The 24,262-nt window shown below is 41.7% G+C and overlaps 1 protein-coding gene across 4 annotated transcripts in view; it reads right to left on the bottom strand.

The window, feature by feature from the left end:
* The window catches only part of PTN (pleiotrophin), a 104,949-nt gene that overhangs the window by 21,593 nt on the left and 59,094 nt on the right, over window positions 1–24,262 (bottom strand). For 3 of the 4 annotated variants that reach the window (XM_075940134.1, XM_075940138.1, XM_075940122.1), the window contains exons 2-3: window positions 10,378–10,424; window positions 4,948–5,054 (exon numbers count right to left, since the gene is read on the bottom strand). In XM_075940134.1, coding sequence (XP_075796249.1) covers window positions 4,948–5,053 — 106 coding nt within the window. In that variant the 5' untranslated portion in view covers window position 5,054; window positions 10,378–10,424. The remainder of the gene's footprint in view (window positions 1–4,947; window positions 5,055–10,377; window positions 10,425–24,262) is intronic. The other variant, XM_075940124.1, reaches the window with a different exon arrangement.

The raw sequence follows: 24,262 nt of genomic DNA, 5'->3' as shown, positions 1-24,262 counted from the left end.
TTGGAGCCATGCTAGTTCCAGGATACTAGAGTGACAAGGTGGGTGAGGTAATATCTTTTATTAGGCCAACTTCTGTTTGTAAGACAAACAAGTTTTCCAGCTTTCACAGAGGTCTTCTTCAGGTCCAGGAAATGTGTTCAGTGGCACAGCTAAATACAGAGAGGAGCAGATTGCTTAGCATAAGCAGTTAAGACATACTTCAAAGGACAATTCAGGGTGAAGTTGCCTGCTAAAACCTCTCCAATAAGGGGGCAAGGAGGGGCAATAAATAAAAAAAAAAATCAAGCTGGGGAGAGTAAGGCTTAGTGGATTATAGATTGTGATAAAAGGTCATAAATCCAGTGTCTCTATTCCATGGTCTAACAAAGTTATAAAGCTCTCAGGCTCAACTTTTGAAGGTGTTGTGTTGGTTTCCTGTGTGGATGAGGACTGAGAAGAAACCAGGCCTTTTATTTTTGTATCATACCATCCCTCTTATCAGGACACTCTCCCTGAATTTTGGAGGCAGAGGTTGAGCTAGCAGGGGAAAGATGTGTCAGTATATCTGAACGTGGATACAAATTTCATTACTGATGGCAACCCTCCCTACTTTTATAATGGCCTTAAACAACTCCAAAGATAGGTGTTATAAGAATCCAGTGCACAGGAGTGCTGATAAGAAACTGGACTTCATTTCACGTTGCATGAGCTTAGTCTGTTAAGAGAGATTAACTGAACTGCCAACTCCAAGTATTAAAAAATCATGAGTCAGGTCTCAAAATATCATAAGATACTTTAAATAATACATTACAGCACTTATTTGCCTTCTGTTTTTTTGCACCTTCATGGTTCATATTTTCTAGCATTTCTCTGTATCCACAATGGCTGGAAACGTACTGTCTGTTTTGAAATGAAAGCTCAGATTCTGAAACATTCACAGGTCTCACGGTTGTATGTGTGTAAGTAAAATTCCAGAAATCATGACTCTCGTGTTGAAAGGTATAAGAATTGGCAACATCCAGGTTTGAAATCTAGGTCTGAGTTTTCCATCTCAGGATCATCTCTATTTAAAATAAGAATGGAGTCATTGCTGATCAAAAGCAGTTACCAGTAGGTGCGTGTTTGTCAGGTCCTATGCGGAAAAAAGTCTGTCCAATTTCTAATGGATGGGTTTCCATGTCACATAGGCAAGATCTTTATTGTGTGTATATTCAGAGTAGGTAAAGCCAGTTTTAAACCAGACCATCCTCTTTTTGTGTGCTTTGTCTCAAGTTGTCCTTCATCTAGTACTGAGACAAAACCAGACAGGGGACACCATTTTGAACAGTGTACCACTCTGCCCCTGCCAGCATGACCATGCATGTGCCATGTGTGCCAAGTCATGTCAACATGGGCAGGGTCACACTATTCTCAGAAGTACTAGAATATCTGGTATTCAGGAAATGTGCGAGTGGCCACTACTTTGGAAGCCAATGAAAGAGAAAGGTGACTGAATCCAACTGGGCACCTCTCCAACGATCCAGGGGAGCTCAAGGACAGGGCAGTGCCGAGAAAGGCTGTGCTGCTGTTTCTATGCCATACCTGTCCTTTGTTTAAAAAAAGAGCATCAGCGGCTGTCAAACTGGCAGCTTTCACAGACACTAATTTCTGTTCTCCCACTTAAATGAAAACATGTCACTGCAGCAAATCCCTAGTCTGCGTGTCAAAAAGTTAATGATTCTCCTGAATTTCATAATAAAGACAAAAGCATCTGATATTCTTCTATCCATGAAATCTATCTCAGGGAAAAAAGAGAGTGAATTAAGTTCAGTCTTGGAATGCAATACCCCAACCATTCTGTACTAGGAAATAGTATGTAATACACAGATTTTCTCATGTACCTTATCTTAACACCACTCTGTTTCCATTTCTGGCCACCGCACAGAGCTCTCTCAATGTACTATATTCCTGACCTGTAAAATCCCTGCTCTTCCTGCCCTAGTCCAACCTCACACACAGTTCTCCCACTGCGCTTTAGTCTGCCTTGTCTATACTGGGAAATTATCTATAATAGCCATGTCTATACTGGGAAATTATTTCAAAGTAACTAAATTTGAAATAATAACTCCTGAAATAACTATTGCAAAATAAGTTTATTCCCCTGAGGAAAACAGGAGTACAGATTTCAAAATAACCAGCCCGCTATTTCAAAATAATGGGCTTGGATAGTATGGGCACTCTGCTTATTATTTTGAAATAAGGGGGTTGGTATTCAACATAACTCCCTAGCGTAGACCAGGGCAAGTGACACCTGATATTCAGTTTAGTTCTGGGTCACCCACATCATGGAAATGTACTCTAGTCCTCATATGTAGCACTGCTGTTATTCCAGACTTTCGCACACAGTCAAAAATAACCAACTGGTTTCAGACTTAATCTGCAATAGTCCTTTCTTTCTAAATCCTGGGTCTTCATGCACTGCCCTGGTAAGACACCTCAGTCTTGAGCTGCAGATTTCTTTGCTATTCTACAGTTCTGCCAATGCGCCTTAACAATAATAATAACTTGAGGAAACTCCTCCCCAACTATTGCCAGGGATTGCGTTGTTCTCTTTGCAAATATTTTCCCCTAAACAGTCATGGATGGATCTATGATTTGACCTTTGTGCCAGTCAACTTTGGATTCTGAACTGGGATGGAATGTCACCCCTACCCAATGGAGAAGAAGCAAATAGTACTCAAGAAACCCTCTTGCATGTACCAAATTAGTTTTCTTTTAATCAGTTGAGGAGGAAAAATGGAGGGGGGGGGGACAACTTTATGCATCCCAAAAGTAAAATACAGTAGGAAAAACAGTATATGAAACATACTGATAAATACAATAAAGACTAGGGATCTTAAGAAACAAGTACTTCATTAATCATGTAGTTGACAAAAATTTTGTCAACTACACGATTAGTCGATAAGGGGTAGCACTGCTCCTGCCAGTTTCAGCAACTACACCTGCTGCGCCTCTGCACTATAAGCACTTGCAGTGGGGTGAGCCAGGACTGAGCCAGCCTGCCTGTGCACTTAGGACCAGGACCAGCATCAACTCCCACTGCAGCTCTATAGTATAAGCACTAGGAGCCGGCACACAGGCAGGCTGGTCAGTCACAGCTCGTGCCAGGACACAGCATAACCCCATACTGCAGCTCTGCACTACAGGTAGTAAGAGCTGGAGCAAGGGGTTGATGCCGTGTCCCGGCACAAACGGGGACTAAGCCAGCCTGGTCACGTGCCAGCTCAAAAATGTACTTGGGGGGGGGGAAGAGATGGAAAGTGTTGCGTATAGTTGATAATGTCAACCAATAAACACCTACTTATTGGTTAATCATTTAGTTGAGTACAATGTTGCGTCCCTAATAACAGTGATTCTCAAACTTTTTGGCCCGTGACCCCCCCCCCCGCTCAATGCAAACCTTTCCGCAGATCACTAACTGTTAAGAGAAACTCACCATTAAATTATATAATTATGCCAGAGCCATCTTGCTAGTGCTGCAGCTAGGAAGATCAGTTTAAGTTAACCAGTAAGAAAGGAAATATTAACTGAAATTATCAAACAGATTAAGGGCTTTGACTTCCTCTTGTTAGTTTACCAAATGTCATTTTAAATGAAGAAAAATATTAATTTATGTCCAACGCAAAAATATTAATTTATGTTTCAACGTTGTCTTTATTTATGGCAGGGGTGGGGAATGTTTTCTTGGTCAGAGGCGACTGACCTACAGAAGAATCAGTTGAGGACCACACAAGTGAGAAGCCAAAAAAAAAAAAACCCTCCAAAATCTCCCAACCCTTGCTGATGTGGGCCCCAATTTAAACACCTCACTCCCATGGAGGTGGGGGACAGGGAGGACTGAGGCTCAGGGCTTCCCATAGACCAGATTTACTTTTCTGGGGTTCCACAGTTAGTGGATTTTGTGGATCCTCCTTAGGCTCAAGGGTGGGAACAAAAATGAGGGGTTCACTGTGAGGGACAACGATGAGGGTGCAGGATCTGGGCAGAAGTTGGGGTACAGGAGGGGGTGATAGTGAAAGGCCTGGGGGGAAGTAGGGTGCAGGAGCAGGCTGGGAGTAGGGTGTCGGGTTAGGGGGCAGGGGACAGGAGCAGACTGGCCAGAGCAGAGGGGAGTGGGCTGAGGGGTAGATAACTGGTCAGGGGGGAGGAGAGGGCTGGGGGTGTGGGAATCTCTGTGAGGGTGAAGGATCTCAGTGGGGATGTGTGTGAGGGGGTAGGGTGCAGTGTCTGGGCATGAGAGGAAGGGGGGGCACTTACCTGCCTTTGTGTCCACTATTGCTCCTAGACACCATGTAACATGAGCCTCCCCACTGCTTCCACTGATTGGATTCCGGCCAATGGGAACAGTGGGGAGAGCCTCTGGACAGCACATCTGTGCGCTGCCATTCCCCCAGCTGCGGGAAGGGATCAGCAATGCATGGAGTGACTTCTTCCCTGCAAGCTGGATCGCACACAAAGTTCGAAACTTTCTCCTCCCCCCCCCCCCCAGCAGCAAGCCAACACTGGCACTCCACCTCACGGGGGGAGGGGGGCGGAGGATAGGCTGGAGCACCAGCACAGGTTCCCCTCTCCGAGAGAACTAAGGGGGGGGTGTTGAGCTCAAGCTACGGTCCACCTGTAAGGCATCCGCAGACCACTAGTTATCCGCAAACTCACTTTGAGAACCACTGCCTAATAAAGATATTTAGGCCTAAATCATCAAATATTTAGACATCTAATTCCTATTGAATTCCAAAATTATTTCAGTAGGCATTAAATGCCTACATACCTTTGAGGATCTGGGATTTGGAAATAAACAGCTTGATCATAAACTCACTGAAGTCAATAGCAAAACTGTCATTGACCTGAGTAGTGAAAAATCTGATCCTAGGCTCGCTCTACCGTCCTCCATCCCATATCTCCTGCATAACTGATTATATTTTACCTTACCTGGTTTCTCTTTTTTGCCAGCCTCGGTAGTACCCATGGCTGCCAGAACAAAAATGAATGCCAAGAGGGCAACTGTGAACATTCGGCGCTGTTGTTGCTGCTGCATTCTGAAAGAAAAAGGACTATGTTCAGCTTTGAGAAAGGTACACAGGGAAAGGTATGTCAGACTGCTTGAGAGAAAAACACCAATCAAGTATTATAATGGAGTTTTCCTCTACCTGCACAGAAGACAAAGCCTTTGAAATCTTCTTTATAACTGAAATTCCTTAATGGCCATTTTCATCCCAAAACCACTGCATTCCCAATGCAGCACTTTGTTTTACTATGTTGTGTACATGTGTATGTAGTGTAGGTTTAGCCATATCGCTGAGAAATACAAGTTGGGTAAGAGATAACATCTTTTATTGACTCGACTTCTGTTGGTAAAGGAGACCTGCAGAAGAGCCATTTCTGGCTCAAAACTTGTCTCTCTCACAAACAGCAGTTGGTAAAATGAATGATGTTACCTCACCCAGCTTGTCTCTTAGGATATGTTTACACTACAGAGGTTTTTTTTCAGAAAAACAGCAGTTTTTAAAAAAAAACCTTCAATTACGTCCACACTGCAATCATGATCTTTCAGAAAAAATTGAAAGAACAGAGGAGTTTTTCCAGCATTGGTAATCCTCCTTCTATGAGGAAGAAGCCTTTTTCCGAAACAGCTCTTTCGGAAAAAGGTGTGTGTGGTCAGGGAAGAGGAAGTTCTTTTGGAAAAAGAGGAAAGAGTAAAATGCACAGGTTCCCTAGGGGCCACACCATTCATAGTAATCACAATTTAAATGCGAGATAGCATCCATTCAATGCGGACGCTATCTTTTGAAAAAGCAGATCGCTTTTTCGATACACTTTAGCAGTATGGATGCGCTCTTTCGGAAGAAGTGTTTTTCGGAAGATCTTTTCCAGAAAAGCTTCTTCCAAAAGAAGCCTGCAGTCTAGATGTAGCACTACAGATAATACGGGAATGAGAGAAACTTGGGAGAAATTATAGAGTAATGATTAAAGTAGGACACAGAATAAGGATTCCTTGATTCTAATCTCCAATCTGTTACAGACTTGTAATGCAATATTGAGCAAACCCCTTATCCTTTGTCTCTCTTTACCCATCTATAAAAAGAGGTTAATGCTACTTAACTGTTTGGTCAAAGTTCAAGAGTATTTTTGACATAACTGATATTTTCAAAGTGCTTTAGGATCCTTTGATGAAGCATATGTAGATGAAAAGTGAATTAATCATCATTAGAGCTCCCTGGTCATACTTTCACTTTTCCTTCTCCATAGATTAATCTCCATGTATAAAAAGGGTTCAACTAACATGCCCATGAATGGACAAATCACAAACAAAATGTGTTTTCCCCTGGACTACACTGACCAACTATGCATTCTAAGTGATGCTCAGATCTAGACTTGGGATGCAAAATTCAAATACAAATATGAATACATGTATATTTGCTCATTGGTGAAATGTCACTTCCTAGCCACCCAGTTGAATCACTGACAGAAGCTAGGACTGATCTGATTTTGCAGGCCTGATGTTCTAACCAAAGCTTCTGCAAAGATTTTCAGGCAAGAACCATTTTCTCTTTCACCCAGCCTTCCTGCATTTTGTACTGCTGTACATGCATTTACTGCCAAGGATGAAGTGACTACAAGTTCCAGCTACTAAGTCATCTTTAAAATGCAACCACATTTATATTACTAACAGAGCCATATGAAAATGTGAGGTCAAATTATTTATTTGCTGAAAACTGCAGATTCAGGTTCACTGAAACTATTCAGAAATGTGGCCTGAATTGAATGCTTCAGCTAGGAAAAATGGGAGGAGGGAATTTTTTAAGTGAAAATGTTTCATTTTGATATTTTCACAATGAAATGTTGTGACTTTTTGTTTCAAACTGACAATGCATTTCAAAAGGTAGTCAGATTTATAGAGAGTAAAAATGCTTTTTCATTTCAGGTCAAACAAAATATTTCTTTCAACCAAAAAATTTCATTTTGTTTTCACCAAGAAAAAACAAAAAAATATTTTTTTGAGTCTAGATTAAATGATTTTTTTTCTGATTTTTCAGTTCAGCCACCACACCAAAAAAAACCAACATCCCCAATTATCTTAAGACCCAACTTGGCATTCCCTCTCCTGAGTTACACCAATTGCACTCCTCTGCTGAAGCAGACAACTGAGATCATAGTCTCTGTGAAAGTTTTGGGATACAGTATCTATAAAGGATGTGATATGGAAAACAGATGTATTATTCTGCTTCATTTACAGGTCCAAATACAAATCTTATCCGATATTACTTTCTCAAAAAACTGAGTTGGGTAAATAATTTTTTGATAAAGATTATAACAAAACTGTTTCAGTACAAAACTGGGGTTTGGACTGCATAAACAATTTCATGGAAAGTGTCTGTCTCCTTGACGATTTTTTTACTTTTTTATCTAAAAACTGATATTTTTAGCTTTTGAAGTTATCAGGCAATGTTTTTTGGAATTGGGGGATTTTTTTAATGAATAATCAACATATTCCAAGGGAGAAAATGTTTGATCTATCAATGAATCAGTGACCTAATATTTTAAGTCCAGTCATTGGTGGAGTGGAGTCACTAACATAAATACCAACAAGACAGGTGGCACTAATGGGTACCCAATACCTTGTGGCATTTTCAGCAGAGTAGCCAAGGAACAAATGGGCATAGAGGTTGAATTACCTCTCTGTAGTCCTTACAGTTCAAGACTGAGGTACATTAGTAGTGGGGCATGTAATATATGGAGAACACTAATACCATGGCTTTCAGGACACAGTCTGCCCTCCAGATATACAGAGAATTTCCTTCTCTGAACTAACAATCTGGCAGCTTTCACAGGAGCTTCTCTCATTTGGGGCCTTTCACCTGTAAAGATGCAAAATACGGTCTTCAGTGAGCACTGTATCCAGCCCTTAAGCATTTTTTAAATTGAAAAATACAAAGAGTGACCTGATTTTCTGGAGCCACCCTATATTTCTATTATAGAATTTTCTAGGAGTCATCAAACCTCTACAGCAAGGGACTCACTCTCTATTCAATTATACAGCTTGTTATAAGTATTTCCATAGACTCAATCCTATTAAAGAACCCTAATGGTTTCATTTCTATTACTGTACTGTAAATTCTTATGTTTCCCACTCCAAAAGATAAGAATAAATAACAAACAATACAAGAAGTTTACACTTGAGAGAGGGGTCTCTCCGTACTATCTGTATGATGTACTGTAGTTTAGAAGTACATATCGCAAAACAAAATGGCATGCACTGGAAATCTATTTAATTACCAAGGTCTCATCAGGTGATTTATTTTTACATATGTTAGGAATCTTCAGTGCTTCTACTACAAACTGAAACCCCACAGAGGCTTGATGCAGAGAGTGTGCCTGGCACTTTAATAATGCCCATGGCAGCACAGGACCAACTTGGGAAGTTTTTCCAAGCTGCTGAAGCAAAGTTTGAACCTGAGGGCATAATATATCTGCTTGCAGGAAAGGCTGGCAATTAGGTGCCGACAGTGCCTCCTTGATGAAATGCAACAAACAGGAATTGTCTGACATAATGCACAATATTTTTCATTACCTCACACAAATATTTAATCTGATGTCACTGATTGCTACTGCAAAGTTACAGAAGCCCTCTTGTACTCTACAGACTGGCAGGGACAGTGCTACAAACAGGCTATAAGCATCACAGTATCCCTTGTCTGGAGGAGTTGGTACAACATGTTAGAAGTTTCTCAGAAAAATGGGAAATCCCAAATCACGCTGCAACCATCTGTTGTCAAAAGCACATGGGGATATTTTCATACTAATACCCTCAATTTTCCTTGAACTATTAAAACTGTCCTGAATGCAGGGAGGGTTGTTTTTTTTTTTAAACAAAAAGGGCTTTTTCTGTAAAAATGTCTTATTTTAAAAATAACATTTTTTGAAAAAATTAGCTTTTGTTTTTTTTCCAAAAAATTGTGATTTTTTTAATTTTGATACTTTTTCTAATGTTTCCAATGAAAATGTGATTTAAAAATACTGCCAAAAATGTTGTAACAATTAAAATGAGTCCATTCTTAACTTTGCAAAAAGGCAGAACTTGGGTAGCTGTGCAATTTTCATACATTTTAAAAATTTCAACCAACTATCATAAACAGGGCTTAAGGTTCTGAAGGAAAAGCTTTTCTAGAATCCCATGTGAAAGCAGGAACAGCCTCCCCTAAACAATTAGCAGTCGCATTCACAACCAGTAGAAAGATGCAGATGAAATGGGAGAAAGAAGACATCTTTGGGGAAAAGTGGCCTCAAGAGGCAATGAAATGAAGCAGTGAACATGAGGAAAAACCAATAAAAGGAGAAAGTGATTAGGACCATTTAAATGGTGAGTTGCACTGAGTTTGATAAAAGGAATAAATAGCATAAGACAGAAAAATTATGGACATGGCTAAAAGATGAAGAAAATAGAAACATACATTGGGAAGAGAAAGAAATGATTAACTGGACTTAGTAAGAGAGAGTGAGAGAAAATGTGAAGTGGATAATGAGAAGAGATGCAGCTTTATTGAAGTTCACTGTAGCAAGTAGCGTCTCTTGAGTAAGATGAAATACACAAATCACTGTGATGTAATGATTCCTTTCAATATCAGCTCTACTGGGGAGAGAGAATTAAAAGAAAAACAGAAAAGGAGGTGGCAGACAGAAGACGGATTTTATCGGACGAGTTCAGCTTCACATCAGGTGTCAGCAAATAAGAAAGCTGGCCAGAAATCCTACAAGGACAGCATTTTCTTAAAGGCTTTCTGGTTCTGGGTGTTCCTCAGCACCCTAAGCACCTCTGGGTATGTTTACACAGCAGGGCTAAAGTCAGCATAAGCTATGCAACTTCAGCTACATCAATTGCGGAGCTGAAGTCGAAATAGCTTAATTCTGCTTCCGGCGCTGTCTACACAGCAGGAAGTTGAAAGAAGAACATTCTTCCTTCGACTTTCCTTACCCCTTGTAAAATAAGGGCTACCATAAGTTGGAGTAAGAAGTCCTTCAGCTCGACATTATTTTTAAATAAAGGCTTGTAGTGTAGAAGTGCACTATGTTATTTTGCAATAACATGAGTTATTCCGAAATAATGCTGCTGTGTAGCTGTACCCGCCTTTACCATTCCTGTCAGACCTCAACCCATTTTTTATGATCATACTAATCTCCCTGACTTTCTTCATAATCTTGCTACATTGCTGCCTATGATAGACACAACCCACACTAGTTCAAGCAAGGGAGGAGTTAATTCACTGTAAAGGCTGCTCCACCCCAAATCTATTTAGCTTGCCACTTAGTGGGAATGTTTGTACCTAGGCCCATCAGAGCATATAGTTAAGCAGGAAGAATTACCTTGGGGCTGGTCACAGTAACAGTATCTCGTGGAGGAGTGGCTTAATCTGTTGGGTAAAGGAGAGAGAAGTAGAAAGACTGTATAAGCACCCAAAGGACAAATAGGAAGCCAAAGGACTCAGAAAATAACTTTAAGATATACATAAAGAAGTATCCAGGGCAAAAATAACTGAAAGTGTTCAGTGCTTGGACTATCTACTCACTTCATTTTCAGGATCAGAGCTCCTCAGAGATGGTAGATGATGGACTCTTCAATGCCACCATATCAAGATGGAACCTAACCCCCCACTAACACTCCAAACAACCTCCATTTACCCACTCTCACACATCTTCCATGCATCATCCCTTTATTTTCTGACTCTGTGTCGACAGTTTGTGTTGCTTGGAGACAATTCAGGATGCAAACTGTAACATGGTATCACCGCAGAGGAAAACAAGTGCCATATTCACCCCTTTAACTAGCATCATAATTGTGGCCCCCACAAGAATAACATGTGCAAAGGAAGGCTATTGGACAAATCTGTTTATGTGTCCCCCCCCCAGTGCTCATTCTTCCCGTGGTATCTGTTCTCTCTCATGTGAAATGCCTGCATTCTGAAACACTGATTTGTGATACAGTGATGTCACGTTCCATGAGGTGGACAAAGGTCCAGGGGTCGCAATCAATACTTTGGTACAGATTGTCTGTCTTGTTCTGCTCAGGCGGCATAAAAGGAGAGGAAACCACCCATAAATCCCTTGAGGAAGGTTGGCCCCAGTTCAGAGCTTACACTAGAACACTTTCTAGGTCAGCATGGGAATGGTGGGAGGTAATGCCTTCCAGCAACAGTGGTGATTTAAACACTTCCCCTTTAATACAGGGGGTTAGGTTTAGGGAGCACGTTTTCAAATTGCAATCAAATACATATTTGCTTCTTAACGAAATCACATAGAGGGGCCACAATTTGTAGATCAGAGGCCAGCAGGCTGAACAACACTGACATAAAATGAACAAGAGAACTGAGAACTACATGGACACGAGGAACCTGGGGAACAAGCGATTCACATGAAAAGAAAAGAATGATAAAATTTTCTTAAATAAATGCCCAATTAATATGCTCAAACTGGCCTTGTTCAAGTAAATAAACCAGAGTAATTAGTTTAATTGCGAGTAACAGTTCTCCTTCCCTATGATATTTGCATAGTTGATTGCATATTTGCCTTCAGCATCAAGCTAAAGCAGGTAGATATGCAGCAGACATTAACACTTCCAGCTCCTTGGACATAATTCATAGTTTGGGTTGATCATAGGGATCCATGTTTGCATGTATTCTGCCATTTGAAGTACAGCATACCTTGGGATAACATAAAGCTCAAAACTATAGCTAGCTGGACAATTTTCAACAGAACAATTTTCCATCAGGAAGTGTTGTTTCATCAAAATTGAAATGTTTTGAAGGAATGCATTGATTTCAAAACCATTTTCAATGGAATTTTTCAAAACACTTCATTTCAATAAGGTTGGAAGATTTTGTTTTGAACCCAGACTTGAAACTGCATTTCCATATTATGGGTGCATTGCCTTATAAGAATTCTAGTTTGGGCCTTGATTGTTTTTATGGGCTCCCTGGAGGACTGTATCACCCACAAACAATGCAAGACACAGTGGACAAAACTGCATGTGAATACAATGGCTGGATTATATGCCCCAGGATGCAGCTGGAGTCCTAACTCCCCTAACGACCCAGGGAATTGCAATTCATGTTCTATATCAAGTAGACCTGCTTTCTACTGTCCCAGTCAGGGGTGTCCAAACTTTTTTCAAAGAGGGCCAGATTTGATGAAGTGAACATGTGTGAGGGCCGACAATTTTGCCTGACATTCTTTGAACCATTAAAATTAAATGCAAATTAACTATTTTATGCAAAGTTTATTGCAAACGGCATACTTTTCATTTCGTCACATGGATGACAAATCTAAACAGGTGTTAAATCACTCTGCCTTTCATATCTGAAGGCCAGATGAAAAAAAAAATCCAGGAAGCTGAAATATATGTCAGGAACATTGTAAAGTACATTACATATTATTGGTAATAAAGGTTGTCTGTCAACTTTTAAGTTCAAAAAATATGAACAGGAACATAACACCAAGTATACATGTTGTGTCCAAATATATTTATAACTGATTTAGACCAACTGACATTAACTGAGATTTTACAATGTATTCATCTCAATACATATGGATTCGTTGGGGGCCATAAAAGATAGATATTGCCAAATTACCTGTGGGGCCGTATTAAACCGGAACACGGGCCGCAATTGGCCCGCGGGCCGGACTTTGGACATGCCTGCAGTAGATCATAAGCCTGACAAGATGGGACTCCATCCATACGTGGAATGCTCCAGCCTAGCCACAATTTCTATTCATGCATATCAGTATCGCCTTTTTTCCTCTTTCCCATTCTCTGGAATGCATCATCAACTCTAACCATATTATGTGTCCTGCCTATGTTTCTGGGAATAAACAGTAACTTACTAACGTGGCAGATGATTCTCAAAGTGACCCTGAACTTGAATTGCTCAAAAAAAATCATCAAAAATGTTTCTCTTTCAAAGTTGTTCCATTTTGTGAGTTCAAAATAGAAGTTTTCATTTTTCAAAAATGTTCATGAAATCATTCATTTGATGTTTAAATTAAAATTTTCAGTATCTGGTTTCAATATCTATTTTTTAATTAAATACTAATATAGTGAAAAACAGTTTTTTCAATTAACAAAACATTTTGTTAGAAACAAATCTAATAAAGACTCCACAGAGAAACAAAACTTCTGAAAATATCAACAGCTTTTAAGAAAAATTTCATTTTGGAAAAAGGAAATATTTAAAAAAAACCTTTTCATTCAGAAAATTCACCCAGCTTTACTGTAAATAAATTAAAAGTTGTAATAAGCAAAAGCTCTTTGCTATACTCAGTGCGGCAGTTTTATTTTATATATTTGCCTGCTACTCTGTTTTTGCCTTATATACATATTAAATCACGATCTCTCTCTCACACACACTCATCCCTTACTAACATGAGGCACAAAATACTGTGCAAATATAGGACAAAGGAAAAATGGCTAAAGAACCATTAAACTTCAAGTCTAAATAGATACAGGTCCAAATTTCCAAAAAATGACTTGATATTTTGGGTGTCTCCATTTCTGAGTATCCACTCTGAGACATCTTAAAGAGGGCTTATTTTCAAGTAGCTTTGAACACCCTACCTTAGACAATCAGTACTTTTTGACGACAGAGGTGAGGGAGTGCAGGATCAGCAATAGCAGCAGTATTGAAGTATTTTACTGTTACAGGCAGTCACCGGGTTACATACAAGATAGGGACTGTAGGTTTGTTCTCAAGTTGAATCTGTATGTAAGTCAGAACTGGCGTCAGCCGCTGCTGAAACTGATCAGTTCCAACCGCAGCTGAATCTGGATGCCAGTTCTGACTTACATACAGATCCAACTTAACAAACCCAGGCGTCCCCAAGTCAGCTGCTGCTGAAACTGATCAGCGGCTGATTCCAGGAAGCCTGGGGCAGCCGCTGGTCAGTTTCAGCAGCGGCTGACTTGGGGACGCCTGGGGCAGAGCAGCTGGGGTGCTGCCGGGTTGGTCCGGAGCGGCACTGCGGGACCAACCCGGCAGCTTCCAGCTGCTCTACCCCAGGGGTAGGCAAGAAAAGCCTGGTCTGCTGGGGGGGGGAGGGGCACTAGCTGCACCCCCCCCCCCCCCCCGCAGACCAGGGGGACAGGAGCAAAGCCGCGGAGCACACCCGCAGCGGGACAGCCCAAGCGCGCCCGGGCTGTCCCGCTGCGGGCGTGCTCCGCGGCTTTGCTCCTGTCCCCCTGGTCTGCTGGGGGGTCCAGCAAAGCCGCTGGACCCCCCCAGCAGACCAGGGACACCAAAGCAAAGCCGCCGCCTGGTGTCCCTGGCTTTGCTCGGGTGTCCCTGGTCTGCTGGGGGGGTCCAGCGGCTTTGCTGGACACCCCCAGCAGACCAGGGGGACAGGAGCAAAGCCGCCCAGGTGGCGGGAGTCCCGCTGCCTGGGCGGCTTTGCTCCGGGGCAAACGAGGAGCAGACCAGGGAGACCGGGAGAAGCTTTTCTCACCCCGGAGGACATAGGTGGCGACTCGCCGCCCGTGAGCTCCGGGGCGAGAAAAGCCCCGTTCGTATTTGCGGATCCGACATAAGTCGGATCCGCGTAAGTCGGAGACTGCCTGTATTTGGAAGTGCTCACAATATCTGGCCACACAATGTTTGACTCAGCTCTAACCGGTGTCCTAACTCCATTGATTTGTTGATGTTTTCCTCCTCCCACCATTACCACATACAGAGACACATATATACACCCAAAGTTTGAGAATAAGAAATTAATTAGGCCAAGGTCAATTATATTGTTCAAGTGATTTCCTTTGGCAGAGTCCTGTCACATACACATCCTCTCAGCTCTGTCTACTCTGAGCTGGTGGTCAGAGTAGCTCTCGCTGGTGACTATCAGGCAGTGACTAATGCTGATCTCTGCAGCTACTACATCCAGGCAGCTATTTTAGTTCGTATTTTGAGCCTCTGGCTTCTTCATTTCATGTTTGCTGTAAGTAATTTCTGCTACAGTGATTTTGCTCCTCTTCTCCTCCCCCACATCACAATAAGCACATCTGTTTTAAATATAAACATTTAATAATAATCTATGTTAGGTTTCTTTGTGCAAACATGTTAAAGGGTATTAAATACAAAACAAAGCGTGATGAATCTGACTCAAGCCCTGAGACCCAGGAATTTCTATGGGGAGAACACAAAGATAGCTACCGCCTTTACTCTCTGCATTTCCCTACCTCAGTGATACCAAGTAACAGCCATTGGGTCAGATTCACCTTTACTGCGCACCAGCTTTATATGGTGTCATTCACCCTGATAGTCCATTTCTTCCACAATTACTTCATGTCAGCTCTTATGAATGGCACAAACTCTCCCCAAAATGTATTTGCCCACTTGCCTTATCCTCCTTAATACTCAATTCTGCTGTGATGTCTTCAGAACACAGCCAGCTGGTAACAGCTAGGTAGGGCAAGCTACACTGTGGACACAACTAGCTTACATGATAAGATGTTCATAGTATTGTTACCTCCTGTTCCTGCTCTCACATCCCTAACCATTGGTTCCATCCTTCTGTTCTGTCTTGTCACTAACTACCTTTGTAGTTTAGGGCAGAAACTGGCTCTTCACTTCATGCTTACAATCCTTTGCACAATGCCATATCCCTGATTGGGGTTACCTGGCATGACTATAATATAAATCATTAACAACCACAGTAATAGGGAGCCAAATATGGCTCTAATGTAAAGAGTGCAGCTGCTAAATAAACCTTTTCCCAGGAAAAGGTTTATTTAGCCTTTCCCACAATACCAAAAAAAAAAAAAAATCCCACACCAGGCATCACACAGTGAAATTAATAGGGAGTAGGTTTAATACAAACAAGTGGAAGTACAATGCACAATTAAACTTGCAGTACTCATGCCATGGGATGTCAAGACGATCAAAAAACAACAGATAAGTTCGTAGAGGATAGAGTCCATCAATGGCTATCTGCCAAGATGGTCAGAAACGCAACTCTAGTCTCTGGGGTTATGTCTACACTACCCCGCTAGTTCGAACTAGCGGGGTCATGTAGGCATACCGCACTTGCAAATGAAGCCCGGGATTTGAATTTCCCGGGCTTCATTTGCATAAGCGGGGAGCCGCCATTTTTAAAACCCCGCTGGTTCGAACCCCGTGCAGCGAGGCTACATGGGGCTCGAACTAGGTAGTTCGGACTAGGCTTTCTATTCCACGAGGTGTACCGGTAGTTCGGAATAGGAAGCCTAGTTCGAACTACCTAGTTCGAGCCCCGTGTAGCCGCGCTGCACGGGGTTCGAACCAGCGGGGTTTTAAAAATGGCGGCTCCCCGCTTATGCAAATGAAGCCTGGGAAATTCAAATCCCGGGCTTCATTTGCAAGTGCGGTATGCCTACATTACCCTCCTAGTTCGAACTAGGAGGGTAGTGTAGACATACCCAGGGTGACTCTAAACCTCTGACTGCGAGAAACTGGGAAGGGAAGACAGAAATGGATCACTCCAACTGCCCTCTTCCATACACTCCCCTGAAGCATCTCCAATACTGGGCTAGATGGACCTAGTATGCCAATTCATATAGTCTCATGATTCTCAATTCTGAATATTTTTCTTAAGCTTTTAAAAATACTTTATACTCCTAAAGAAAATTAGTTCTAATCTTAATCTCATTACACCTCCCCAGCTCTTTTCTACCCACCCTCTCCCTTAGCTCCAAAGAATATGCAATGCAGTCAGAAGATTATTTAGGCTGAAAGCACATGATCTTTCACCTATGCCCTCTATTAATCTTTGTGAAGGCATGTGAGCCCTGCCTATTTTTTCCTGGAAATTGCTTCCTTGTTTCAGCTAAAAATAAAAAACGCAGGGTAGCTATATAGAAATGAAAGAAAATTAATCCGACCCAAACAGATGTACTGTGCAAATGAGTTTTTGTTTTTCCTCTACCATGTGACTGTCATGTGTGAACAGGTTTGGGTTTTAAATAATTTTCTGGAAGAGGAATTAATGAACAAGGAACAGGAGGTGGACAAGAGGTCAACTCCCACTTGCAATCAGGGAGTAATGGCAACACTGTCTGGCACATATTTTGTCTGCCATGACATGAAAAAGGAAGCTGAGTGGAGTGTGCCGCATCAACAAGAGCTAAAGGAAAGGAGTGAAGAACACTGCTCCCCATCCTCTGCTAGCAACAGAGCCTTACCTTCTTGCCCTGACCTGGGGAAGCAGTATCACATAAAATTCACCCTTCGCTTTGGCTGAGGCACTGACTATTGCCCCTCCTGTTCCAAAGTATTTTAATAATAATTCAGCAGCAACCCAATTTTTCATGCACAGAAGGCACTTGGCCACTGATTTCAAGAGGCACTGAATCAGACTCCACAACAAAGGCTGAAAGTGTCTCTCCTGTCTAGGGCTGCCAGATGGTTTCAACAAAAATACTGGACACAATTGACATTACATCACAATCTACATTACATCTTATTTAGAAAATACTGGACATTTATATTTTCTCAATTTGTTTCCCGAACAGAAAGCTCAAATACTGGGCTGTCCGGTTCAAAACCAGACACCTGGCAACCCTACTCCTGTCCTGGGCTGGATTAAGACATGCTGAGGCCCTAACATATGTCAAGCTTAAGAGGCCTCATAGAATTACCAAAATTGGGTGTTATTTTAACAGAAAGAATAATAACAAAAAAATAATAAAGTTTTATATTTGCATATGTACCAGTATATAGGTGAGAATGCAACTAAAAACTAGTTTTTATATAGATTTAGAGGCCCCTCATAATCTAAGTCCCTAAACTGTAGCTTACTTAGCTTGTAAATAAATCTGGCACTGCCCCCATACCCATGAGAGAGGTCAGCATTCCCCAATAGGATACTAATGCTGAGGTGGTGAGCTAGCACCTTTGACTGGCTGATGTTCGAATCCATGGTAGGGCAGTGAGTTTGCAGCATTGTGGAGGAGATATCCACAAATACTCCCAGGAAAAATCTAAACACCCATTTGAATTGGTTGCATGAACCCATCTTTGTTGTGCTGGAAGAGGTGAAAATTGTATTCATGGCTCAAGCACTGGGGCCAAAGCAGAGCACTGGGAATTCCAGAATATTTCTTAAGGGTATCCAGTTGATATACACATGGTTTTTCACTAAAGCTGTGTCTACACTTAACAGTTTAAAGTGTGCACATGGCAGGAGCACAGAGAGAGATCTATGCAAACCACCTCTACAAGGGGAGTAGTGTATAGAACTGGGAATGCAGCTCCCAGCACTGTAGCCTGGTTCACACTGGCACTTAACAGTGCTGTAAATTGCTGCATTGGGGGAGGGAGGCTCACACCCCTGAGCCAGAAAGTTATTGCACCTAAATATCCAAGGTTTCCCATTCTATTTATTCTTACCTTTGTTTGTTAAAGTAGCACTTATAAAATCCAGACAAGATCAGACTCAACGGCTTTGTGCTATGCACTAAATAAACATCAGAAGATTCGGTCCCCATCCCAGAGAGCTTATACTCTAAATAGATAAATCCCAAGTTTACAAATGGGAAAACGAAGCAAAGAGAGTGCGTGACTATCCCCAGATCTCACAGGGAGTCCATGGTGGAGCCAGGAACTGAAACCAGGTGTCCTGAGTGCTAGTTGAGTACCAGCCTACACAGGAAGTCCCGCTGTAAAATAAAAATGTAACAAGAAAACAGGAAAGACATTTTTAATAGTTTCCTTCGGAGCTGTCATTTCCATTCCTATTACTTGTCTTTTCTTTCCTAAGCTTTGTTTCTCTCTCACTGGAATCAAATGTATATAACTGTTAAATGGGCTTGATGAATTAGTTGGTAAAATTCTCCATGCAAGAGTCAGACTACCTGATCATAGTAGTCCCGTTGGTTTAAAAGTCTATGACTCTGAACTGCTGCAAACCGAAGCCAAATGTACTGCTCAGATCAACTTTACATACCTCCTCTGTTCTGGAAATAGAGTAATGAGGCATCCTACTGAAGAATCTGAGATTGCTCCAGCTACAGTTGTAAATGTCTTATAGCCCCTGTATGGAAGAGATGCTAGTGAGCCTGGTGTGGAAGTGCCATGTAGGAGGATATTGTGCACTGTGATGGGCTCACTACCCTGAAACATTCTCTCCCTTTATCTCCTGGATTGCAAAAGTCTTTCAAAATAAAGTTCTCAAACATGAAAAATTTAATAGCCAAAGTCATTTCTCCGTGGGTTTCCTGTGGAGGAATGGAGGCGGGCTTCCAGCCCTCTCGTATAACCTGCAAAGGTGACTCTAGGTCACCCCTTTTTATTTCTGGGGGTTTGCAGGTCCACTGGTGAACCAACATCCTTCTCCCACCCTCCCAACAATGAGACCAGGAAGACTTTGGGGCCATTCTTCCCTCCCTAGGGTGTCTTGATTGGTTTGGTAATTGACTGCATCACAAGGCTCCTGCTCCTGAGCCCTCAAATAAATGGTACCCAATTTTCCTGAAGACACAATCCCTCCCTAAAAGCACCTGCTTCTCACACTTCCTAAGGGGCATTTGCTCCAGAATCATCTCCCTTAAAGGGCCAGGCTATCTGATTATATGCATTATGGCTATCCTTAAACCACATAGAAAATACCTGTCATTCCCTTGTGCCAGTGTTCACTTCCCCACAAGCTGTGTGTGTGTGTATATATGTTTTAATCACTTATCAATTTTCTTTTAAAAGGATGTCAAGGAAACAGTTAACTACTTTGGCACTTACATTGTCACCTGTAGGTTTTCAGAGTTAATGAGTAATAGAGATGAATAAGGCAATTCACAGATTTTTTTCCCCATGTAGTCAAAAGACGCAGGAGGATGAAATTATAACTTAACACCTGATTAACTTGTTCAATATAATCTTTACAGTCATGGGGGCTAAAAACAATCATTTTTAATGAAAATTCATATTCTGGAGCAAAATTGTGTGGCAAGAGGTGAATTTTGGGACATATTACATGGCCATGCAATTGCAAAAGAATATACAAGGCCCTCGAAATAGAGGTTTCTGTTCAGGGTAAAGAAACTGGCATTCTCTGCACATAGGCAGAGAATGGGAACAGCTCTACGTGTAATTAAACTCTCAATGGGAAAGTAATTTTGATTCAGAGATAGCTATGGAGGTTGATATAGAAGTTCTTTTTAAAGCATTTCCAGTACTATAGATTGAAATATAGAACTCTGGCATAAAAATCTTATAGTTTAGCTAGCTTGCTGTAGTTCATTGATGACATACTGGTTGTTTATTTTTCCCAAAGGGATCCTTCCCAGCTTTCTCTGAGTCCCTCCCCTTTCCTACCCTCACTGCCTCACTTCACAGTGACCAGGTTCCATGGAAAGAGTACTGAACTAAGCTCCTTTTGGAATCTTGAAAGACCTCTTTTGTATCACAGTGCAGATTGTCCCCGGTCTTGCGGTGGAGAGGAACACCCTGTCTCCATTGCTCTCCCAGTTCCCACCAGCTTGGGAGCAGGAGGTTGGAATTCAGCCTCAAGGCATATCCCCTGCATAATGCACTAAAACACTGGGGATAGGCCAGCCTGAGAAACCACAACATTTCCTGTTTAGAATCAGGATAAGCATTGTGAGAACAACCCCCATCTTTGTATATGCATAGTTTAGAGATACCCCTGTGGTAACATGCAGATTTACAGAGACTTGAATATTCTAGGGAGAGAACTATGTATATGAACATACCAATCTCCGAGTCTCCCACTCTAACACATGCCCGGGAGTGTTGCCCATATTCTAAGCTGTGTTTCTCAATTAGAGATGCAGGTCCTCAGCTGGTATAAATGTGGGAAGTTCTACTGACCCAGTAGAGAGAAAATTTCCAACAGTCGGATCTATAGCTTTAAATTTTTTATTCTTTCCCTCCTGGCTAAACAGGTGGTACAGTCAGAGTCACCATCTCTCTTTCTCCTGTTCGGCTGCTCCACTATAATGTGCAGAAATTCAGTACTGTATTCCTATATGAAGAAACTGGCAAGGACAGAATGTATGCTTTTGGCAGGGCCTTGGCCTGGGGTTATGCCAATAAACAATCATTCTCTAGCTGCCACAAGCAATCCATTATTTCTGCTGGGCCATTCAGGCCACTCCAGTTTGGGCTCTGTCTGTCCTTCCTTAATAAACCTCTATTATCACAGGCTTAGGCCTCAGCAGTTAGAATTCCTGCTCAGCTGAGTCTTGGCACTCACGGATTCAGCCCAAATGTTCTTTGGGAAAAAAAATAAAATGCATTGTAGCAGAGCCGAGACAATGGAAGTTTGTTGGCACCAACTTATATTTGCATTTTGACATAGCTAGGAGTTTTCTGGGGTTTTTTTTATAAACCATGTTTGGAAACTGGTTATTATGGAAAAGAATCATGATGGCAGGGAGCATATACGTGTGTGTGCAGCTGACTCTGCAGATCCATTTCATTTTCTCATGCATTTTTAATCACATGCTTTTGGGGACAGATTTTCATTAACACTCTACACCCAGCAATTCCCCATTCTGCCAAGTATTTTTATGCAGAAACACAACTCCTCAGATGGTGTAACTTTGCAGCTCTGTTGACTTTACGCCCATGACATACAATCTTAATCCACTGGATCTATGAGGAACACGTGCGTTACCCTTTCATCCCGATCCTTACAGATCTCAGGGGTTAGCATACCGTTCAGGGTTCCAGGTACACTGACATAATATCGTGTGTAAATCTCGCCTTAGAATTTTTGGGGCTCTCAATAAGACCATATTACAATTAGGGATGGCTTAACTGGTGTGTCAAGAATAACATCTTGCCCAATCTACCCTCAAATAAATTCTAACTTTTGAAGAAATGAAAGATGATGTATTCCCGTTCCACTCAGTTCCCCTACCCATGCAGTAAAAATTGCAGAACCCAACAACTCTGGTTGCCTTCCTTTTGGCCCTAGGCTTTATTCTTCTCTGTTAAACTATATCTTAACAGCTGTGGTGGTGCAAAGGCATCATTACATATGTGTTAAACCTTTGACCCTGTGAACAGCATCCGCACTACTCCACTGCAGTGATTAGGCCCTTATGCAAATTAGGTGCTATAGCTAGCTCTGTGAGTTGAGGTGCAAATGCCAAACAGGCCTCGACTAAGCCCAAAGGGGGCATGGTTAGCAAAGATCTATACTGCATTTATTCTACAGCTGGGTGCCTTGTGTAAAGATAAAAATGGCTGGTGTAAACTAAAGCATGCAGGAAGCCAAAGAGAGAACCACACCATGAAAAGCTACCCTCCATCTACATCTCTCTGGTGCTGACTGCTAATGGGATGTGTCCCTTTCTAACCCCCCCTTCCCTATTGCCCTTTTGGTTCAATATTAGTGACTGGCATATGTAGACCATGAGAAATGTGATGACCGCTTTACATAATATAGGGAACTGGATTTACAAAACAATATGTATAACATAGGTGTGATGTATGAAAATCACCAAGGATTTGAAAAAAAATGAGGGAAAGAGCTGTTATTATTAGCTGATAAAATGAGGCCCTTTCCCATTGCTTGTTTGAAGTGGGTAATTGTCACTTTGCAGGTTAATACTATACTGATGTAGGTTTTGGGAAACCTTGCAGAGTCCTGGGAGTGAGATTTTTTTCTCTCCGTCTGTAAACGTTGTTTGGTATTTGTGTTAGGAATTGCTTGTATCTATTTTCACATAGAGCCGATTGAGATCCTTTTTATTCTTGCGCTAGTCTCCAAATTCCCTAAACAGCAGTGACAACAGCAGCAGTCCATGGAATATATTACCACTATGAGCTGCTGCTGCAATGACAAAGGAATGAACAGAAGGGAATAGGAGCATAGCAGAAAGGCCCACACCATAGGCTTCTTTCATTGCCCAGAGGAACTCCTGTCTGTTTTGAAAAGTACTGGAGAATCAGGATGCTGTATCGTACTCAGTTGTACCAGAATCATGTATGGAACTGCAGCTGTGATGGCAGGAAGATAGGAGACTTAAAAGACACAGCCAGATAAGCTTCTGAGTTTTTATTGCTTACATCAAACTGGATCTTTAGACATTCTAAGGTCAACACATAAAGTCCTATGCCTTTCATGAGGGTAGATGGCTGAGCATATTTGAAGCTGGGAATGGCTCCTACCCCTTACTGCACCCTGCAACTCTTTGCTTCAAATTCTGTCACGGGGATTTCACAGGCACAAGCTTTGATAAATGTACAATTCAAACCCTTTCACGGCAATCTGTCTAGAATGTGAACTGAACATAAATTTATTTACAAATGATTTGTGTTCTATGCCTGGTGATTTTGTTTCAGTTTGGGAAATGTTACAAACAAAAAACTAGAAAGAAAACCTCTGCAAAACTGCACTAGTGAACAAATAAAATGCAGTTGATGGAAGGGAAGAGAGGTGAGGGATTTTGTTTTTTGATAAATTCATTGAAAAGTCACAGTGGGTCTGCTTTACTTTATACATGGAGATTTTCTGCACAGCTCTAACAGATGGTGCACAAGTCAGTTCATTTAGGTGCAATACATCACTGCCCCCTCCTGGAATGTCACAGGTCAACTCATGTGCAAGAGTTCCCTCTGGCTGAGCTGCAGGGGATACAATTTGAAATACGTGTAGTGATGGAGTGTTAACATGAGCCTTTAATTAAGAAAGAAACAAATGGACTAACGCTTTCTTTAATGCTTGTTCTTTATAGCACCAGTGCTGGCATATGGAGTACTCAGCCCTTGCCTCGACAGACAACAATTGAACTTAAAGGCTACCCAGCCCAAAATGCATTTTGCATTGAGCAGTCTAAACACTGCACCTACCAGAAGAGGATCACAAGTGGATAGAGACTTGTGTTTCTGGAGCCTAAAAGCCCACATTTGAATCACCCTTCTCTCCATGCAGCATAGTTATCTCACTGCTTGTAAATGTGCCATCAAATATGACTGCCAACTAGCATCTAATTAGATGGACACCATTACCCAGGTTTTTTTATTCCCTGGCAGAAGGATGTCTCTCCTAGCACAAGTTCTTTCACTGGCTCAGGCAGTAAAGACCTTCTGCTGATAGCTCAGGTGATTGTTCTGACCTCTCGACAGAAATTAATATTGAAACAACTTGGTGACCTATTTCCAGAAGGACGTGTGACCAAAGAGAGGGGTAAGTAAATACTCCTCTAGGCTGATGTACAGCAAGGATTTGAGGTTTCTTTTACTACTCCAGACCTAATATTTGCTGCCTC

Source organism: Pelodiscus sinensis, chromosome 1, assembly GCF_049634645.1.
Source record: "Pelodiscus sinensis isolate JC-2024 chromosome 1, ASM4963464v1, whole genome shotgun sequence".
NCBI classification, from domain to species: Eukaryota; Metazoa; Chordata; order Testudines; family Trionychidae; genus Pelodiscus; species Pelodiscus sinensis.
This window is presented reverse-complemented; position numbering and strand designations above follow the sequence as displayed.